The following is a 20073-nucleotide window of genomic DNA, read 5'->3' as shown; positions in this document are numbered from 1 at the left end:
TTTATAGTAGGAACCCTTGCAACATAGTGTTTGGTGAATAAATTAACCTCTCTATGAAATTTCTATGCATTGAGGATCGATGATTATTAGCCTTTCTCACATAATTATTGACAATTACCAACACACTATCATGTCTCAACCATCATTATTATGGAAACTTAATTTATCATAAACTTATGATAAAAGATTACTAAGAAATTATAGCATCTACATTTTGATTGCAAAATCCAAAATCTATACCTTCAATAAACATAAAACAAAATCCATTTGAATAACTACATTTACAATTAGCATAAATAAATGACACATGTTTCCATTTCTATTTATTAGAAACAAGGTTGGAATTTCAAAACAGACATACCCATTAAATTTAACGTTTTCACACCTTCTCACCCTCAACCTCAACCTCAACCTCAACCTCAACCTCAACCCGTTTACAATATATTTAAACATCATATCACCTTGTAACCCACAATTTAACTTTTAAATTCCATCCCTAATTGGAGGTATCTTACTCCCATTTCCATTGATGGGAGATATTCCATGCTTTACTTTTATCATCCATGACACTCCGCTAAACTATGGCTGACATGGCATTACCCATCTGCAATCATTCGATTATTGAATTATCAATGCCAGTGAGTAGCATTTCATTTACTTTTTCTCCTTCTGGTGGGACCTAAGAAAACTGCCCATATTATCATGTTTATATATGCTTTTTCATTGATACACGTCATATACAAAACTACTTTCCCGTCTAAGTAGATTTTGATCCTATTTATATTCATTTCCACGGGGTTCAATCACATGCTGCGGTCCGTTCGAAATGGCTGAGGAGTTCGCCTTATCGCAGGAGATATTCGCAAAACTAGAGCCAACTCCTCTGGCACATAAAGCATCGTCTTACCAGTCCTCTATCGGGTTGCTTCAGCTGGGCAGAACTCTTCACCAAATCACCAGTACCACGCCAGCTCAAGCTATATGGTGTTGCTTTTAGATCTGTGAGAAAATATGATGTTGTCGACGATACGCTACTGTATGCAGCAGATGCCAAAGCTTTTCAAGAAGCAATGGAGTCCAGGCAATTGCTCAGAGTATACAGAAACCTTCATATTGTGAATTTACATGACAAATTTATTATTTTGTACTCTATCAATCTTTCATATATATATATATCAGTATAGATCCAATTTCTTCTCGTGTGAGAGCATAGATCTAATTTTTTCAAGTGTGAGAGGATCCAATTTTTTCAGGTATGATAGAGATTTCTTCACGTGCAAGAAGGATCTAAGGGATCTAATTTCTTCACGTGCGAATATAGTATATATATATATATTGGCATAGATCCAATTTTTCAAGTGTGAGAGGAATCTAATTTCTTCACGAGAGGGATTTCTTCATGTGCAATAAGGATTTAAGGGATCCAATTTCTTCACGTGCTAGAGGGATCATTTTGATGAGGGATGGATACCCTTACACATCGAGGGGATCCAATTTCTTCACGTGCAAATTTTAATTTTGATGAAGGGTGGACATCTTTACATATCATACTGGATTTTAATGTTGAAGAGGGATGGACACCCTTACACATCATACTGGATGAAGGGTGGACACCTTTACATATCATACTGGATTTTAATTTTGAAGAAGGATGGACACCCTTACACATCATACCCGACCATAGAATGAACCTCTAGACTTAATACTTTTGTAAACTATAAATGTACTTAGATGGACTGTAAAATGAGCCTCTAGTCTTAATACTTTTGTAAACTATAAATATACTTAGATAGATGCATTGTTTATTAATAATATTTATATTCTGATTGTGTTTGTGATTTCTTTGTGTGAATGAATGCAGTACTGGTATGGGAATCTGAATGAGAGAAAAGAATGCCTGGCTACCTGCATCTGGAGGTCGAGAGAAGAAGCTAGGAATGCTGTGACTGCTCCTCTCCACGCCAAGGCTGCCAGTCTTGCACCCCACTTTTACCACAAATATACTCTCGACAGATATTGGCTCAACTGTAGCCCTGATGGGTCGTTCAGCATTGAGATAATTCAATAACATTTTTGGCCTCATTTATGAGGGAGTGTTGTGTTTTAAATAATTTCCCTGTAATGTTTCTGATCTGAATCATGGCACGGTGTCTTCCAAATCATTCACTGTCAGATTCTTTCTTAAAGAAATAAATCTGTGGTTAAACTTTGCCTAGTTGTTTCTGGAAGAATTAATCAACAACGTTTCCTATAATCTACACAGAAGAATTCATCAGTAATTTAACACAAGACATCTTGTCATTTAATATATATTGTAGTTTAACGGTCTGATTATGTAATTTAGTTTTCCACTATGCTTCCATTAGTGGTTCTTCCTGTTGCCTGGCCGCCATATATGCAAATCTGGTGCTTGAGCTCAGAGATCCCAAATCATGTAAACATCTATTTGGCTGAATGTCATTTACATACAGAGTAGTTTAAGGAGGTGATGTTATTCCCCTGGAAAATAATGGAAAGTCAAGCAGCATGAAATCTGGAGAAATTATTTAGAAATCATGTTGCAGTTGTCAAAGTTTCAGTTGTCAAAGTTTCAGAATTTTAAGAAGTGCCAGATTCTTGATAAAGCCAAATCCATCTCCACCCAACAAACAATTAAACACTCCATAATCTGATTTCTTAAAAAAGCATCACCAAATTCACCATCCCAAGGAAATCGTTGCCTGAGATATTCAATGATTTAGACGGTTAAGTGGCCAGAACCAATGCACTTCTGGATTCAATGTATGTCTGTATATTTAATTTATCCTCTAGATTCAATGTATCTGTTCAATGTACACCGTTATTATCCTTTACATCAACATATTTCATGCAGGTAATGTACTGTCTAAATTCAATGTATCATTGTGTGTATTTAATTTATAATTAAATTCATTTTATCCTTATGTCTGTAGCCATGTAAAGAAATGATATACAGCTTGCAAGTTTGTTTTTCCAATGGCCATACAGGCCATCCGAATTGCACATGGATCCATATGTATATGTTTATGTTTATGTTTATTGTTTTGTTTCAAATGGTATGAAATGTAAACAGATTTATTTTTTATCTTTAATTTTATTTTTTCGCTCCTTTTTCTCGGAGTTGACATCACTTTATTATGAATATAATATTTTATTTTAAAAAGTAATATATTATTTTTTTAATAAAATTATTCATTTTTTTAACTTTCTCAAAATAAAATAAATATTTTTATCCTATCAATATAAAATAAAATAAATAACTTTAAAATAAAAATAGTTTTATAGAAAATAACTTCATAGTATTGACCTATGGTATGAAAACCCATCATATTGACCAAGAATATTCATGTGGAATATAGTCTATTTAAAGGATCCATCTTAACTCCCTTCATAGTATTGATCCATGGTATGAAACCGATCGTATTGACCCACAATATTCATGTGGAATATAGCCTATTTAAAGGATCCATCATAACTCCCTCTCTACCAAGCGCTCCCTCACTACCCTTGGTAGATATGAAGTTAAGATGGATCTAGCCTGGTTAATAATTATCATTCAATAAAATATTTTGATTGAGGCAAATTTTGATTGATTAAAATATTTTGATTTTGAAAAAAATGAACTTCGCTAGGATAAGAACTAATTCTCATGAGCTTGGAGTGAAACGAGGTAGTGGATTCAACTTTGCAATACTAAGAGCGTGGAAGATGAAAAACATTTCCACTTAGATTTCTTGACCCTTACTCACATCAACTCCCATTTCCCTAACATTTGCCACACCTTCGATTTTCTTGACATGTTAATTCAACCCAACTATAGTGATCTTGGAGCGCTTCTTTTCCTTCTTTTTATCATAGAAATAAGGCCTCGAAGAATTCTAATTAGATTTTTATTTTCTTAAGGTCTAATAGACTGCATTGGTATTGGTCTTAGTGGACGTTAATCATTTTCCTCCTCATCATCATAATTTAAAAATAAAATAAAATAAACAAATAGTCTTCAAGTGCGACTTTTTACTTTTTTATTTTTATTTTTTTATTTATTATTTTATTTATTATTTATTATTTATTATTTATTATTTATATTTTTTCTAATTTGCCTGGCAGGGATTCATTGAAATCACAATATTGACGGGTTTGCCACACCTCCAATTTTCTTGACATGTTAATTCAACCCAACTATAGTGATCTTGGAGCGCTTCTTTTCCTTCTTTTTATCATAGAATAAGGCCTCCAAGAATTGTAATTAGATTTTTATTTTCTTAAGGTCTAATAGACTGCATTAGTATTAGTCTTAGTGGACGTTAATCATTTTCCTCATCATCATCATAATTTTAAAATAAAATAAAATAAACAAATAGTCTTCAAGTGCGACTTTTTTTTTTTTTTTAATTTTTTTTAATTTTTCAGTCTAATTTGCCTAGAATCTGGCAGGGATTCATTGAAATCACAAGATTGATGGGTGAACTCTTCACAATCGAAGTGACCTAGGGGTCTTTGAGGGTGTTGAATCCATATATGCAGTTCAAAAAACTAGTTTAAACAACACGAATCAAGATTGTGAACATGCTAAACATCATTGAAAAGTAGGTTATAAAATGACCCAAGTATTATTGAAACTTAGGACCGAGAAATGCTAAATACTAAAAAAACAAAAAATATGTTTGGAATGGATTTACTACTTTGATTAGAATTTAAATTTAATTCCCATTTAATATTTTGAGCCACTCTGAAGTGATGCACTTGATCTTTATGGGAAGAGGTCAAATGAAAACCATACTTATTTTACAATAAGATACCCTGCAATTGCATATTTGTAACCAAATATCTCATGGACATTTGCCACTGCTAGATTTGTAGCTTAAAGAAGGACATTTCTTGGTGATTTCCTGTCCATAACATTTGAATAATGTGGTAAGTTCTTTAGATATTAAGGGTTGATATTGGATTTATATTAACAAATACTTCAAAACTGTTATGAATAAAGATAGAAAGAAGATAATAATTCATAAAACCCACTTGTTATTAGTCATTATGGAAATTAAACATAATTCCTTTCAAAATTAATAATGATTTAGAGTAAGAACCCTTGCAATATAGTGTTTGGTGAATGAATTAACCCCTTGATAAAGTTTCTATGCATTGCATACCAATGATTATTAACCTTTCTCATATAATTATTGACAATTACTAATACACTATCATGTCTCAACCATCATTATTATTCACTAACGAGTTGCACTTAAAAAAATCATGATGAAAACTTAGTGAATTACCAAAACCATCATTATTATTCACTAACGAGTTGCACTTAAAAAAATCATGATGGAAACTGAGTGAATTACCAATGCCAATGAGTAGCATTTCATTTACTTTAACTCCTTTTGGTGGGACCTAAGAAAACTGCCCATATCATCATGTTCATATATGCTTTTTCATTGGTACACGTCATATACAAAACTACTTTCCCGCCTAAGTAGATTTTGATCCTATTTATATTGGTTTCCACGGGGTTCAATCACATGCTGCGGCCCATTCGAAATGGCTGAGGAGTTCGCCTTATTGCAGGAGATGTTCGCAAAACTAGAGCCAACTCCTCTGGCACATGAGCATCCTCTTACCAGTCCTCTATCGGATTGCTTCAACTGGGCAGAACTCTTCACCAAATCACAAGTACCACGCCAGCTCAAGCTATATGGTGTTGCTTTTAGATCTGTGAGAAAATATGATGTTGTCGACGATACGCTACTGTATGCAGCAGATGCCAAAGCTTTTCAAGAAGCAATGGAGACCAGGCAATTGCTCAGAGTATACAGAAACCTTCATACTGTGAATTTACATGACAAATTTATTATTTTGTAATCTATCACGTTTATATATATATATTATATAGCATAGATCCAGTTTTTTTTAAGTGTGAGAGGGATTCAATTTTTTCACTTGCGAGAGGGATTTTTTCATGTGCAAAATAATCTAAGAGATCTAATTTCTTCACGTGTCAGAAAGATATAAGGGATCCAATTTTCTTCACGTGCTACAGGGATCCAATTTCTTCACGTGCTAGAGGGATCATTTTGATGAGGGATGGACACCATTACACACCCAAGTGATCCAATTTCTTCAAGTGCTAATTTTAATTTTAATGAGAGATAGACATCCTTACATATCATACTGGATTTTAATTTTGATGAAGGGTGAACACCCTTACACATCATACCAGACCATAGAATGAGCATCTAGACTTAATACTTTTGTAAACTATAAATGTACTTAAATGGACTGTAAAATTAGCATCTAGGGTTAATACTTTTGTAAACTATAAATATAGTTAGAGAGATGCATTGATTATTAATAATATTTATATTCTGATTGTGTTTGTGATTTCTTTGTGTGAATGAATGCAGTACTGGTATGGGAATCTGAATGAGAGAAAAGAATGCCTGGCTACCTGCATCTGGAGGTCGAGAGAAGAAGCTAGGAATGCTGTGACTGCTCCTCTCCACGCCAAGGCTGCCAGTCTTGCACCCCACTTTTACCACAAATATACTCTCGACAGATATTGGGTCAACTGTAGCCCTGATGGGTCGTTCAGCATTGAGATAATTCAATAACATTTTTGGCCTCATTTATGAGGGAGTGTTGTGTTTTGAATAATTTCCCTCTAATGTTTCTGATCTGAATCATGGCACGGTGTCCTCCAAATCATTCACTGTCAGATTTCCTAGTTGTTTCTGGAAGAATTAATCAACAACGTTTCCTATAATCTACACAGAAGAATTCATCAGTAATTTAACACAAGACATCTTGTCATTTAATTTATATTGTAGTTTAACGGTCTGATTATGTAATTTAGTTTTCCACTATGTTTCCATTAGTGGTTCTTCCTGTTGCCTGGCCGCCATATATGCAAATCTGGTGCTTGAGCTCAGAGATCCCAAATCATGTAAACATCTATTTGGCTGAATGTCATTTACATACAGAGTAGTTTAAGGAGGTGATGTTATTCCCCTGGAAAATAATGGAAAGTCAAGCAGCATGAAATCTGGAGAAATTATTTAGAAATCATGTTGCAGTTGTCAAAGTTTCAGAATTTTAAGAAGTGCCAGATTCTTGATAAAGCCAAATCCATCTCCACCCAACAAACAATTAAACACTCCCTAATCTGATTTCTTAAAAAACATCATCAAATTCACCATCCCAAGGAAATCGATGCCTGAGATATTCAATGATTTAGACGGTTAAGTGGCCAGAACCAATGCACTTCTGGATTCAATGTATGTCTGTATATTTAATTTATCCTCTAGATTCAATGTATCTGTTCAATGTACATATCTTTATTATCCCTTACATCGACATATTCAATGCACGTAATGTACCGTCTACATTCAATGTATCATTATGTGTTTTTAATTATAATTAAATACATTTTATCTTTTTATATGTAGCTATATAAAGAAATGATATACAACTTGCAAGGTTGTGTATTTAATTTATAATTAAATCCATTTTATCTTTTTATATGTAGCTATATAAAGAAATGATATACAACTTGCAAGGTTGTGTATTTAATTTATAATTAAATCCATTTTATCTTTTTATATGTAGCTATATTAAGAAATGATATACAACTTGCAAGGTTGTGTATTTAATTTATAATTAAATTCATTTTATCTTTTTATATGTCGCTATACAAAGAAATGATATACAACTTGCAAGGTTGTGTATTTAATTTATAATTAAATTCATTTTATCTTTTTATATGTGGCTATACAAAGAAATGATATACAACTTGCAAGGTTGTATTTCCAATGGCCATGTAGGCCATTCGAATTGCACGTATGGCCATGTTGGCCATCTGAATTGCACATGGATCTATATGTATATGTATATGTTTATGGTTTTGTTTCAAATGGTATGATATGTACATAGATTTATTTTTTATTTTTTATTTTATTTTTTTTACTACTTTTTCTAAGTGGCATCATTTTAGTGTGAATATAATATTTTTATTTAAAAAAATAATATATTATATTTTTTGATTTTTTTAATAAAATTATTCATTCTTAACCTCTTAAAATAAAATAAATATTTTTACTCTATCAATATAAAATCAATGAAAAAAATAACTTTAAAATAAAAATAGTTTATAGAAAATAACTTCATAATATTAACCTATGGTATGAAAACTCATGGTATTGACCCACAATATTCATGTGGAATATAGCCTATTTAAAGGATCCATCTTAACTCTCTTCATAGTATTGATCCATGGTATGGAAACCCATCGTATTGACCCACAATATTCATGTGAAATATAGCATATTTAAAGGATCCATCTTAACTCCCTATTTACCAAGCGCTCCCTCTCGGGGCTTGGTAGATACGAAGTCAAGATGGATCTAGACTGGTTAATAATTATCATTCAATAAAATATTTTGATTGAGGCAAATTTTGATTGATTAAAACATTTTGATTTTGAAAAAAATGAACATCGCTAGGATAAGAACTAATTCTCATGAGCTTGGAGTGAATCCAGGTAGTGGATTACAATCAAAACTCCATGGGATGAACAAATTTTTCACCTTTGCAATACTAAGAGGGTGGAAGATGAAAAACATTTCCACTTAGATTTCTTGACCCTTACTCACATCAACTCCCATTTCCCTAACATTTGACACACCTCCAATTTTCCTGACATGTTAATTCAACCCAACTTTAGTGATCTTGGAGCGCTTCTTTTCCTTATTTTTATCATAGAAATAAGGCCTCGAAGAATTGCAATTAGATTTTTATTTTCTTAAGCTCTGATAGACTGCATTCGTCTTAGTGGATGTTAATCATTATCCTCATCATCATAATTTAAAAATAAAATAAAATAAATGAATAGTCTTTAAGTGCGACTTTTTAGAAAATTTTCTGATTTTCTTTTTCCAGTTTAATTTGCCTAGAATCTGGTAGGGATTCATTGAAATCACAAGATTGACTGGTGAACTCTTCACAATCGAAGTGCCCTAGGGGTTTTTGAAGGTGTTGAATCCAAATATGAAGTTCAAAAAACTAGTTTAAACAACACTAATCAAGATTCGACCACAAATAATTTCATCAAGTTCCAGGGAAAAATCTATAGGAATCTCTAAAAAGTCGGACTTAAAGACTACTCCATAAAAAAATATAAAATAAATAGTTATATTTAATTATAATTAATAATTAAACCAGCCTTAGTTCATCTTAACTCCAAATCTACTAAAAGTGGAGAGAGATCAAATCTCTTTTCACTTTAAAAAATGTTTGTATCTTAAAATATTTGATCTCTCTCGAGGCTTGAAAGATTTGAAGCTAAGATAAATCTAGGCTAGTTTTAAGTAGATTTAATATTGAATTATAATTTTTTTGTGCCTATAGGTGCTCTCTAGCCCAATATGGTAAAGATATTGTCATGCAAGGTAATGTAATGTCTTGTAAAAAGTTAAAATAAAATAAAAACAAAATAAATATATTTAATAATTACACTGGTTCAAATTACATAAAACTAAAAATAAAATAAAATAAAATAAGAAACATAAAATTAATAATTACAATTATAACTAATAATTATTAAACCAGCCTAAATCCATCTTAACTCCAAATCACCAAGTGTTATAAGGGATCAAATTTGTTCACATGCAAGCTTCTCTTAGACTGAAAAGGGTTTTAATCCCTCTTAGCACTTGGTAGATTCAGAGTTAATATGAATCTAAGCTAGTTAAATTATATGAGAAAATATATTTTATTTGATTTTATGTATCTAATTAAATTTAGATATTATTAATCCCCGGATCCGGGTGACCAAGTGTAATTCGCCCCATCTGACTGACGAGTTTCAGCACATGGAGGGCATCTGGCTTCACATGGATCCATCCCAACATATTTACTCCACACACCCCTTCGCCTTGGTTTGCGAGGACCATCTTGCGTCTTCTCTAGTCTTCTTCATCCACTGTGACTTGAATTGCATGCCATTCCTTCTTTGGTTGCTTGCCCTCTACCCAACACCAATCCTCCCAACCTTACTACTACGTCCACCAACACCTGCATTCCAACCATGAGTGAGAATACAGGGCATGGTTGTTTCCCTAGTCGTGGTCGTGGTAGAGGGAGACCCCTACGACCTTGGACAACCATTCCATTGCCACCATGTTTGACCACTCCATTCCAGAGTGTGTCTGCAAGACAGTCGTGGCCATGGAGGAACAGGAAATGTGGCATGGACACTCATCGCAATCTTCTGGCCTGACATCTGAATGATAGGGAAGAAACCAAGGACAAACCCACCCATCGGATTGTTGATCTCTCTGCACTCCTTAGCCACTTGTCTACCTCCTTGAAGCGACTAGCCTACATGGTCTTGGGCATTTACTAACCTACCAACATCCCCTCACCGATTGGCTCTCCTATGCACTCCCCTCTTGTGAGCTCTCCCCCCCCTCCTACTCGTAGAGCTCCCCTGCCTCCCACCGTGCCCAATGCTCCCCCTTCTTCCCCACCTAGGCCTAGCCCTTACGGGTGCTACATTTTGGAGGAGATCCTGGAGGAGGCCGATACATTGTAGGCTCGTGGAACTTCTCAAGTGCATGGTGGCGCAAGCTCAGCTTCTATCTAGATTCATAGCAGCTCACGTTACCTGTTGACTTCCTGAGCAAACCGAGGTCAACATTTTTCTCCTTTTGATCAATGGACTACATAATACCTTTTTGCTTTGACAATTTCTAGTGCGATAACACAGTTGCATCTCGGCCTAAGAGTTCCAATTCAGAGACTCAGGACCTTTTTGATCTACCTCAATGTGAAACTATCATTATTCATTAGTCCATTGTCCACGCATCCCGAGGCTTTCCCTCCTGTGCAATTTTTATGGTTGTATTTTTTTGAAAAATAATGTTAACTCTCATTTCCCCCTCCAAGGGTAGAGAACTTATGTCTCATCTCTCTAGTTTCCTCACTTTGAGGCAGAGATGAAACTAATGAATGTACATATCGTAAATTTGGTTCATTTAATATAATTTAGACATGCTTACGAAAAAAAGATGGATATTATTAAAAGTATATAATTTTATTTTAAATAACTTTAACAACAATTATAATGAACATAAATATTTGACAAACATTATTTAGGTTAAAAGTGCCTTTTCATTTTAGAATAAGATTTAAAATTGTTTTTGATTTACTAAAAATTTGTATTCTTAGTTAGTAAAGAAACATATTAATGACTAACATGTAAAGTAACACATAATATTAAGAAATATTTAACATACCTGAAATTCTAACATTTTATGAATCATCAATAAATTATTTAAATAATATAACTTTTATTAAATAACTATAATAAATTATTTAAATTTATAATAATTATATAATTATCTTTATTATTAATTATCATTTTTATTAATTAACAAATAAATTATGATAAATTTTATTAGTTAAGAAAAAAAAATCATAAAAACGCCTCTTAATTATAAATGTATCAGCATTATCGCAAAAAAATTCAATTAACCATGTTATCTAAATTTATAACTGTTAAATTATATGATATCTTTAAGTTGAGAATTGATGGAATCTATCTAGATTCAATGTATCTGTTCAATGTACATATCTTTATTATCCCTTACATCGACATATTCAATGCACGTAATGTACCGTCTACATTCAATGTATCATTGTGTGTATTTAATTTATAATTAAATACATTTTATCTTTTTATATGTGGTTATACAAAGAAATGATATACAACTTGCAAGGTTGTGTATTTAATTTTAATTAAATCCATTTTATCTTTTCATATGTGGCTATACAAAGAAATGATATACAACTTGCAAGGTTGTGTATTTAATTTATAATTAAATCCATTTTATCTTTTCATATGTGGCTATACAAAGAAATGATATACAACTTGCAAGGTTGTGTATTTAATTTATAATTAAATCCATTTTATCTTTTCATATGTGGCTATACAAAGAAATGATATACAACTTGCAAGGTTGTGTATTTAATTTATAATTAAATCCATTTTATCTTTTCATATGTCGCTATACAAAGAAATGATATACAACTTGCAAGGTTGTGTATTTAATTTATAATTAAATCCATTTTATCTTTTCATATGTGGCTATACAAAGAAATGATATACAACTTGCAAGGTTGTGTATTTAATTTATAATTAAATCCATTTTATCTTTTCATATGTCGCTATACAAAGAAATGATATACAACTTGCAAGGTTGTGTATTTAATTTATATTAAATCCATTTTATCTTTTCATATGTGGCTATACAAAGAAATGATATACAACTTGCAAGGTTGTGTATTTAATTTATAATTAAATCCATTTTATCTTTTCATATGTCGCTATACAAAGAAATGATATACAACTTGCAAGGTTGTGTATTTAATTTATAATTAAATTCATTTTATCTTTTTATATGTGGCTATACAAAGAAATGATATACAACTTGCAAGGTTGTATTTCCAATGGCCATGTAGGCCATTCGAATTGCACGTATGGCCATGTTGGCCATCTGAATTGCACATGGATCTATATGTATATGTATATGTTTATGGTTTTGTTTCAAATGGTATGATATGTACATAGATTTATTTTTTATTTTTTATTTTATTTTTTTACTACTTTTTCTAAGTTGGCATCATTTTAGTGTGAATATAATATTTTTATTTAAAAAAATAATATATTATATTTTTGATTTTTTTAATAAAATTATTCATTTTTAACCTCTTAAAATAAAATAAATATTTTTACTCTATCAATATAAAATCAATGAAAAAAATAACTTTAAAATAAAAATAGCTTTATAGAAAATAACTTCATAATATTAACCTATGGTATGAAAACCCATGGTATTGACCCACAATATTCATGTGGAATATAGCCTATTCAAAGGATCCATCTTAACTCTCTTCAGAGTATTGATCCATGGTATGGAAACCCATCGTATTGACCCACAATATTCATGTGAAATATAGCATATTTAAAGGATCCATCTTAACTCCCTATTTACCAAGCGCTCCCTCTCGGGGCTTGGTAGATACGAAGTCAAGATGGATCTAGGCTGGTTAATAATTATCATTCAATAAAATATTTTGATTGAGGCAAATTTTGATTGATTAAAACATTTTGATTTTGAAAAAAATGAACATCACTAGGATAAGAACTAATTCTCATGAGCTTGGAGTGAATCCACGTAGTGGATTACAATCAAAACTCCATGGGATGAACAAATTTTTCACCTTTGCAATACTAAGAGGGTGGAAGATGAAAAACATTTCCACTTAGATTTCTTGACCCTTACTCACATCAACTCCCATTTCCCTAACATTTGACACACCTCCAATTTTCCTGACATGTTAATTCAACCCAACTTTAGTGATCTTGGAGCGCTTCTTTTCCTTATTTTTATCATAGAAATAAGGCCTCGAAGAATTGCAATTAGATTTTTATTTTTTTAAGCTCTGATAGACTGCATTCGTCTTAGTGGATGTTAATCATTATCCTCATCATCATAATTTAAAAATAAAATAAAATAAATGAATAGTCTTTAAGTGCGACTTTTTAGAAAATTTTCTGATTTTCTTTTTCCAGTTTAATTTGCCTAGAATCTGGTAGGGATTCATTGAAATCACAAGATTGACTGGTGAACTCTTCACAATCGAAGTGCCCTAGGGGTTTTTGAAGGTGTTGAATCCAAATATGAAGTTCAAAAAACTAGTTTAAACAACACTAATCAAGATTCGACCACAAATAATTTCATCAAGTTCCAGGCAAAAATCTATAGGAATCTCTAAAAAGTCGGACTTAAAGACTACTCCATAAAAAAATATAAAATAAATAGTTATATTTAATTATAATTAATAATTAAACCAGCCTTAATTCATCTTAACTCCAAATCTACTAAAAGTGGAGAGAGATCAAATCTCTTTTCACTTTAAAAAATGTTTGTATCTTAAAATATTTGATCTCTCTCGAGGCTTGAAAGATTTGAAGCTAAGATAAATCTAGGCTAGTTTTAAGTAGATTTAATATTGAATTATAACGTTTTTGTGCCTATAGGTGCTCTCTAGCCCAATATGGTAAAGATATTGTCATGCAAGGTAATGTAATGTCTTGTAAAAAGTTAAAATAAAATAAAAACAAAATAAATATATTTAATAATTACACTGGTTCAAATTACATAAAACTAAAAATAAAATAAAATAAAATAAGAAACATAAAATTAATAATTACAATTATAACTAATAATTATTAAACCAGCCTAAATCCATCTTAACTCCAAATCACCAAGTGTCATAAGGGATCAAATTTGTTCACATGCAAGCTTCTCTTAGACTGAAAAGGGTTTTAATCCCTCTTAGCACTTGGTAGATTCAGAGTTAATATGAATCTAAGCTAGTTAAATTATATGAGAAAATATATTTTATTTGATTTTACGTATCTAATTAAATTTAGATATTATTAATCCCCGGATCCGGGTGACCAAGTGTAATTCGCCCCATCTGACTGACGGGTTTCAGCACATGGAGGGCATCTGGCTTCACATGGATCCATCCCAACATATTTACTCCACACACCTCTTCGCCTTGGTTTGCGAGGACCATCTTGCGTCTTCTCCAGTCTTCTTCATCCGCTGTGACTTGAATTGCATGCCATTCCTTCTTTGGTTGCTTGCCCTTCTACCCAACACCAATCCTCCCAACCTTACTACTACGTCCACCAACACCTGCATTCCAACCATGAGTGAGAATACAGGGCATGGTTGTTTCCCTAGTCGTGGTCGTGGTAGAGGGAGACCCCTACGACCTTGGATGACCATTCCATTGCCACCATGTTTGACCACTCCATTCCAGAGTGTGTCTGCAAGACAGTCGTGGCCATGGAGGAACAGGAAATGTGGCATGGACACTCATCGCAATCTTCTGGCCTGACATCTGAATGATAGGGAAGAAACCAAGGACAAACCCACCCATCGGATTGTTGATCTCTCTGCACTCCTTAGCCACTTGTCTACCTCCTTGAAGCGACTAGCCTACATGGTCCTGGGCATTTACTAACCTACCAACATCCCCTCACCGATTGGCTCTCCTATGCACTCCCCTCTTGTGAGCTCTCCCCCCCTCCTACTCGTAGAGCTCCCCTACCTCCCACCGTGCCCAATGCTCCCCCTTCTTCCCCACCTAGGCCTAGCCCTTACGGGTGCTACATTTTGGAGGAGATCCTGGAGGAGGCCGATACATTGTAGGCTCGTGGAACTTCTCAAGTGCATGGTGGCGCAAGCTCAGCTTCTATCTAGATTCATAGCAGCTCACGTTACCTGTTGACTTCCTGAGCAAACCGAGGTCAACATTTTTCTCCTTTTGATCAATGGACTACATAATACCTTTTTGCTTTGACAATTTCTAGTGTGATAACACAGTTGCATCTCGGCCTAAGAGTTCCAATTCAGAGACTCAGGACCTTTTTGATCTACCTCAATGTGAAACTATCATTATTCATTAGTCCATTGTCCACGCATCCCGAGGCTTTTCCCCCGTGCAATTTTTATGGTTGTATATTTTGGAAAAATAATGTTAACTCTAGTTTCCCCCTCCAGGGGTAGAGAACTCATGTCTTATCTCTCTAGTTTCCTCACTCTGAGGCAGAGATGAAACTCATGAATGTACATATTGTAAATTTGGTTCATTTAATATAATTTAGACATGCTTACGAAAAAAAGATGGATATTATTAAAAGTATATAATTTTATTTTAAATAACTTTAACAACAATTATAATGAACATAAATATTTGACAAACATTATTTAGGTTAAAAGTGCCTTTTCATTTTAGAATAAGATTTAAAATTGTTTTTGATTTACTAAAAATTTGTATTCTTAGTTAGTAAAGAAACATATTAATGACTAACATGTAAAGTAACACATAATATTAAGAAATATTTAACATACGTGAAATTCTAACATTTTATGAATCATCAATAAATTATTTAAATAATATAACTTTTATTAAATAACTAAAATAAATTATTTAAATTTATAATAATTATATAATTATCTTTATTATTAATTATCATTTTTATTAATTAACAAATAAATTATGATAAATTTTATTAGTTAAGAAAAAAAAATCATAAAAATGCCTCTTAATTATAAATGTATCAGCATTATCGCAAAAAAAATCAATTAACCATGTTATCTAAATTTATAACTGTTAAATTATATGATATCTTTAAGTTGAGAATTGATGGAATCTATCTACAGCTATGCTCCCATCAAAGTACTTTTACAACGTGGGACAAAGTACCTTCATTTTACATAAATTTTATATTATACCATTTGATTCAATTTGGTATTTAAAGTTTTTTTTTTTCAAATTTTATAAATTTTGCAATCTATATTTTTGTTTTTTGTTTTTTTGTTTTTTCTTTTTCAATTCACAATTAGAGTGGTCTACATTATGTAGGATGTTAGAGGTTAACAAACTTACTAGGTTAGTTGGATTTGGGAGCTCTTTTAATTTTTAACATCTTTTTCTCCCATCTACTTTCACATGGCTAGTGGAAAAAATATAGTTGAAAGAGAAATTGATACATAAACTTATAAAATATTAATTTTATGTAAGTAAAACGAACAATTTTAAAAACATTTTTTACTCTATAAACTATGCATTTTTTATAAGGGACATTGAGCTTTTATATGTTTTATTATTATCTTTCAGTACCAACCATCAATAAGAAAATCCATTTTCTTCTCACCTCCTTTCCATGACAAGGCATCAAAGGGGTTCAAACAATTCACACTCTACAACAATGGTATGAAGTAGTCATTGAACTTCTATTTTGTAGCATATCATGTAAATCACCATTATTCATTCTTAGATAAACATCCAATGGTAAAGGTGAAGATTGGTCTTAAAGGTCCATAGCCCTTAACTCCTCACCACATAATTATTTGGGAGCTATTAGGAAGGTCTTCAACATAATTCCTTTGGGTCAAGTCTAGATTGGTCCATGGATCTATGTACATTATTGGAGCCTAATTTTTAAAAATTTGGAAAAAGTGAGACAAGACAAGAAAGTGGTGGAAAGGGCTTAAAGCCCTTGTGTTGTATTGTATTGATCTCAAGGTCTGAATTTATAATTGATCAATGAACATTCTAGATCTTCTAGATCTCATTTACAACACACTAGTGGATCATGAAAATACCTCATTAAGATAAGTATTACAACTCATGGTCTCAGACTTTGTGATTGTCTAGGGACTCATATTCTAATAGCCCCCCCCCCCCCATGGGGGGTTACTTGGGGGAGAAATACCATGCCACATGGGTTCATATTTGGGGATATATATTGAGGAAAAAATGACACAATATATTGAGAATATAATAGGGGTTAAAGGGTTTTAATATTGGCAGGTATAAAAAATAGAGCCCAAAGTTAATGTAAAAATATAAAGGGATATAAAAAATGCTAATGAAAAATTGGAAACCTACAATATCTAGTGAAAGTATGGGTTTTTAAATTCGGAAGGTGTATTGGGTTTGTATTGGTAGGGGATTAAATAATGTGATTTTTAGAGGTATTTTGAAATATGTAGTAAGATTAAGGATATTGTTTAGTATGCCACAAACACACGTTCTATGTTAGAGGTTCATTGAGTGAAGACCCCGTGCTCCCCCACATCACAAATTTGAATAATTGAATAACACATGTACTGATAAATTTTTTCATCTTCAATCTAAAACTAATGAATTGAATTTTGATGAAGATATGACTAAAAAAATATTAATATTTGAATATTGAGAAGTGAACAGCTGTTATGTCTTAACATTTCCATTGAATAGTTGAAATGATTTTCTGTTGATGAGACAAGTTTCTATGTTAGAATTCTTAATTTTTATTGATTGAAATGACTAATAAAACTTTGAAACTTGAAGTATGATATTTGAATCCCCCCATATTAGGTGCAAGGTAATAATTTTTTCAATAGTTTATTCTTGGCAGGATCCAAGTTGGGGCTTTGGATTCTCTAGATGGCAGTTTTTATAGTTGATCACTAACCATCTTCTACAGAAACTTGTGGTTTATAATTTACCACTAATTAGACTGCTTTGAATAATATGGTGGTCTCTGGATGGCCACTAACCAAACTACTTTAATTTGAATAATGTAGTGGTTTATGGCTTACAACTAACCATCTTCAATTCATCAATTTACTCCCACCCTTAATGGTGTAGGAGAGTTTCTTTTATCATTGTGTTTACCCCATTGAGGTGTGGACAGTACCATCTCTTTTAAGGAATCATTGGTTGAATTTTTTTTGCTTTGTTCATTTCCACGGGAAGCTTTATCTTTACCTTTATCTTGACTAGGGACATAAGACTTACATAGTTTCTTTACTTCTTGATTCTATCTCCAAGGATTTATCCAGCCACAATGTATTTTTTTCTTTTCTTCTAATTTTGACATCTTTCTGATAAATGACGTGTCTTCCCATAATGAATACAATGATGTAGATCAAAACATTGACTCTCCATACAACCATCTCCTTTAACAATGCTAGAATTTTTTTAACAAAATTTTGAATACCTTCAAGGAATCTTACACTCACAAATTGAATTGGTTTGGAGTAATACATAATATAAAAGCTATCATATTTGGTGTATCCCAATCCATATTGATTTTTTTTTTTTTTAATGAGGTCTCTTCGCAAGGTCTAACAACCATCCTAGAAAGATGTTTTTCTTATTTTTTATCCTCTTCACAATTGCTTTTGCTACTAATACTGTTGTTAATTTGTGTTTCATTCATTGATTCCATCCATTTGTCTATATCAAACCAAGCATTAATCACCTATATTGCATCAATTTCTTTTATTAGTTTAGATGTATCACATTTTGCATCAAAATTTTGAATAAGGTTCTATATATCATATGTTGCATCACTTTGTGTTAATGCTCTTTTGTGCCACAACTTATATCAGCTGTATGGATGAATTCATTTATATCACAAGATGCATTAAAATTTTCTATTAGATATTCCTTATTACAAATTGTATCTACCTTGATTATAGGTTCGACATTAATCATATCATCAATATGATTATGATTTTCTCTTAATTTAGTTTGAAGTGCATCAAGTAGTTGATACTCCATATCTATTTCTTTTTTAACATATTTTGTAGTTGCTAGTGTGTCAGTCATTTGATCAATTATGATTTGGTTTTGTTGTAATTTCCACTCAAGTACTTTAATTTTATTGTGAGATTGATCGTTACACACTTGCAAATCATTAATTTCTTGAGAGGAATTTAGTTGATGTTTTCCACCTTTACCCATTTTTTACTTGACTTATCTCTTGTTACGCTCACTTGTACTCACTCACTTGATCACACTTGCTTGATTTTATGTCTATTTGTCACACTCCCTTGATTTTTGTGTTATTTTATGGTGTCGATCACTACTAAACATGAACCGTAAATTACAATTACAATAATTTGACATACTTGACTTGATGGCTCACTTGATATCCCCATTCAATTTCAGATAGGTCCACTTTATAATAGATCTTATCATAATTTTTTTGAACAACCAAGTAAAAAAATGCCTTAGATCCCCTTATTCAATTTTGGGGTTGATCTGGTACTTTTACAAGACAAAATTATCACTTCTTCTTTCAATAAATTTTTCTCCCTTCTTAACTAAATGGAAATTTCTATATGAAAAATTAATTCATCATTTTCTTTTAAAGACCGAATAATCCACTTTCCAAAACTCTAAAAAATCATTTTTTAAATGCATCCCTCCTTTTCCTTTTTTCTTAAATTAATTATCATTTCTCAATGCCTATTTATACTAAAATCCAAACAACTTGATTTTATACCTTTTGGCATGTCACCATGAACTGAGCCATTGAGTTGGAGGCATCATAGGAAAACTAGGTCTTCAATTTACTTGGCCAAAACATGGAAGGTGATTATGTAAGTGTTGATGGTGCTGGAAATACATAAATCAAGGGGA

The 20073-nt window shown here is 32.1% G+C and overlaps 1 protein-coding gene and 1 long non-coding RNA gene across 4 annotated transcripts; both read left to right on the top strand.

The window, feature by feature from the left end:
• Nucleotides 1-855: 855 nt before the first annotated feature.
• Nucleotides 856-2445, top strand: LOC149266404 (uncharacterized). The gene is made up of 2 exons (XR_016252786.1): nt 856-1094; nt 1862-2445. It is a non-coding gene; the product is annotated as an uncharacterized LOC149266404 (long non-coding RNA).
• A 3096-nt stretch (nt 2446-5541) lies between these two features.
• Nucleotides 5542-7177, top strand: LOC149266403 (UPF0643 protein PB2B2.08-like). 3 transcript variants are annotated; one of them, XM_089396121.1, is made up of 2 exons: nt 5542-5847; nt 6423-7177. In XM_089396121.1, exons 1-2 carry the CDS (start codon nt 5560-5562, stop codon nt 6627-6629), a joined length of 495 nt encoding a protein of 164 aa, XP_089252247.1. In that variant the 5' UTR covers nt 5542-5559; the 3' UTR covers nt 6630-7177. The 3 variants fall into 3 exon arrangements, with proteins under 3 accessions (XP_089252247.1, XP_089252254.1, XP_089252262.1); XM_089396128.1 differs by having other exon boundaries at nt 5542-5826; nt 6423-7165; XM_089396136.1 differs by having other exon boundaries at nt 5542-5813; nt 6423-6558.
• Nucleotides 7178-20073: the final 12896 nt, after the last annotated feature.

Source organism: Pinus tabuliformis, chromosome 6 (genome assembly GCF_031772625.1).
Source record: "Pinus tabuliformis cultivar Carrire ecotype Pingquan chromosome 6, CPIR1, whole genome shotgun sequence".
Taxonomy (NCBI): Eukaryota; Viridiplantae; Streptophyta; class Pinopsida; order Pinales; family Pinaceae; genus Pinus; species Pinus tabuliformis.
This window is presented reverse-complemented; position numbering and strand designations above follow the sequence as displayed.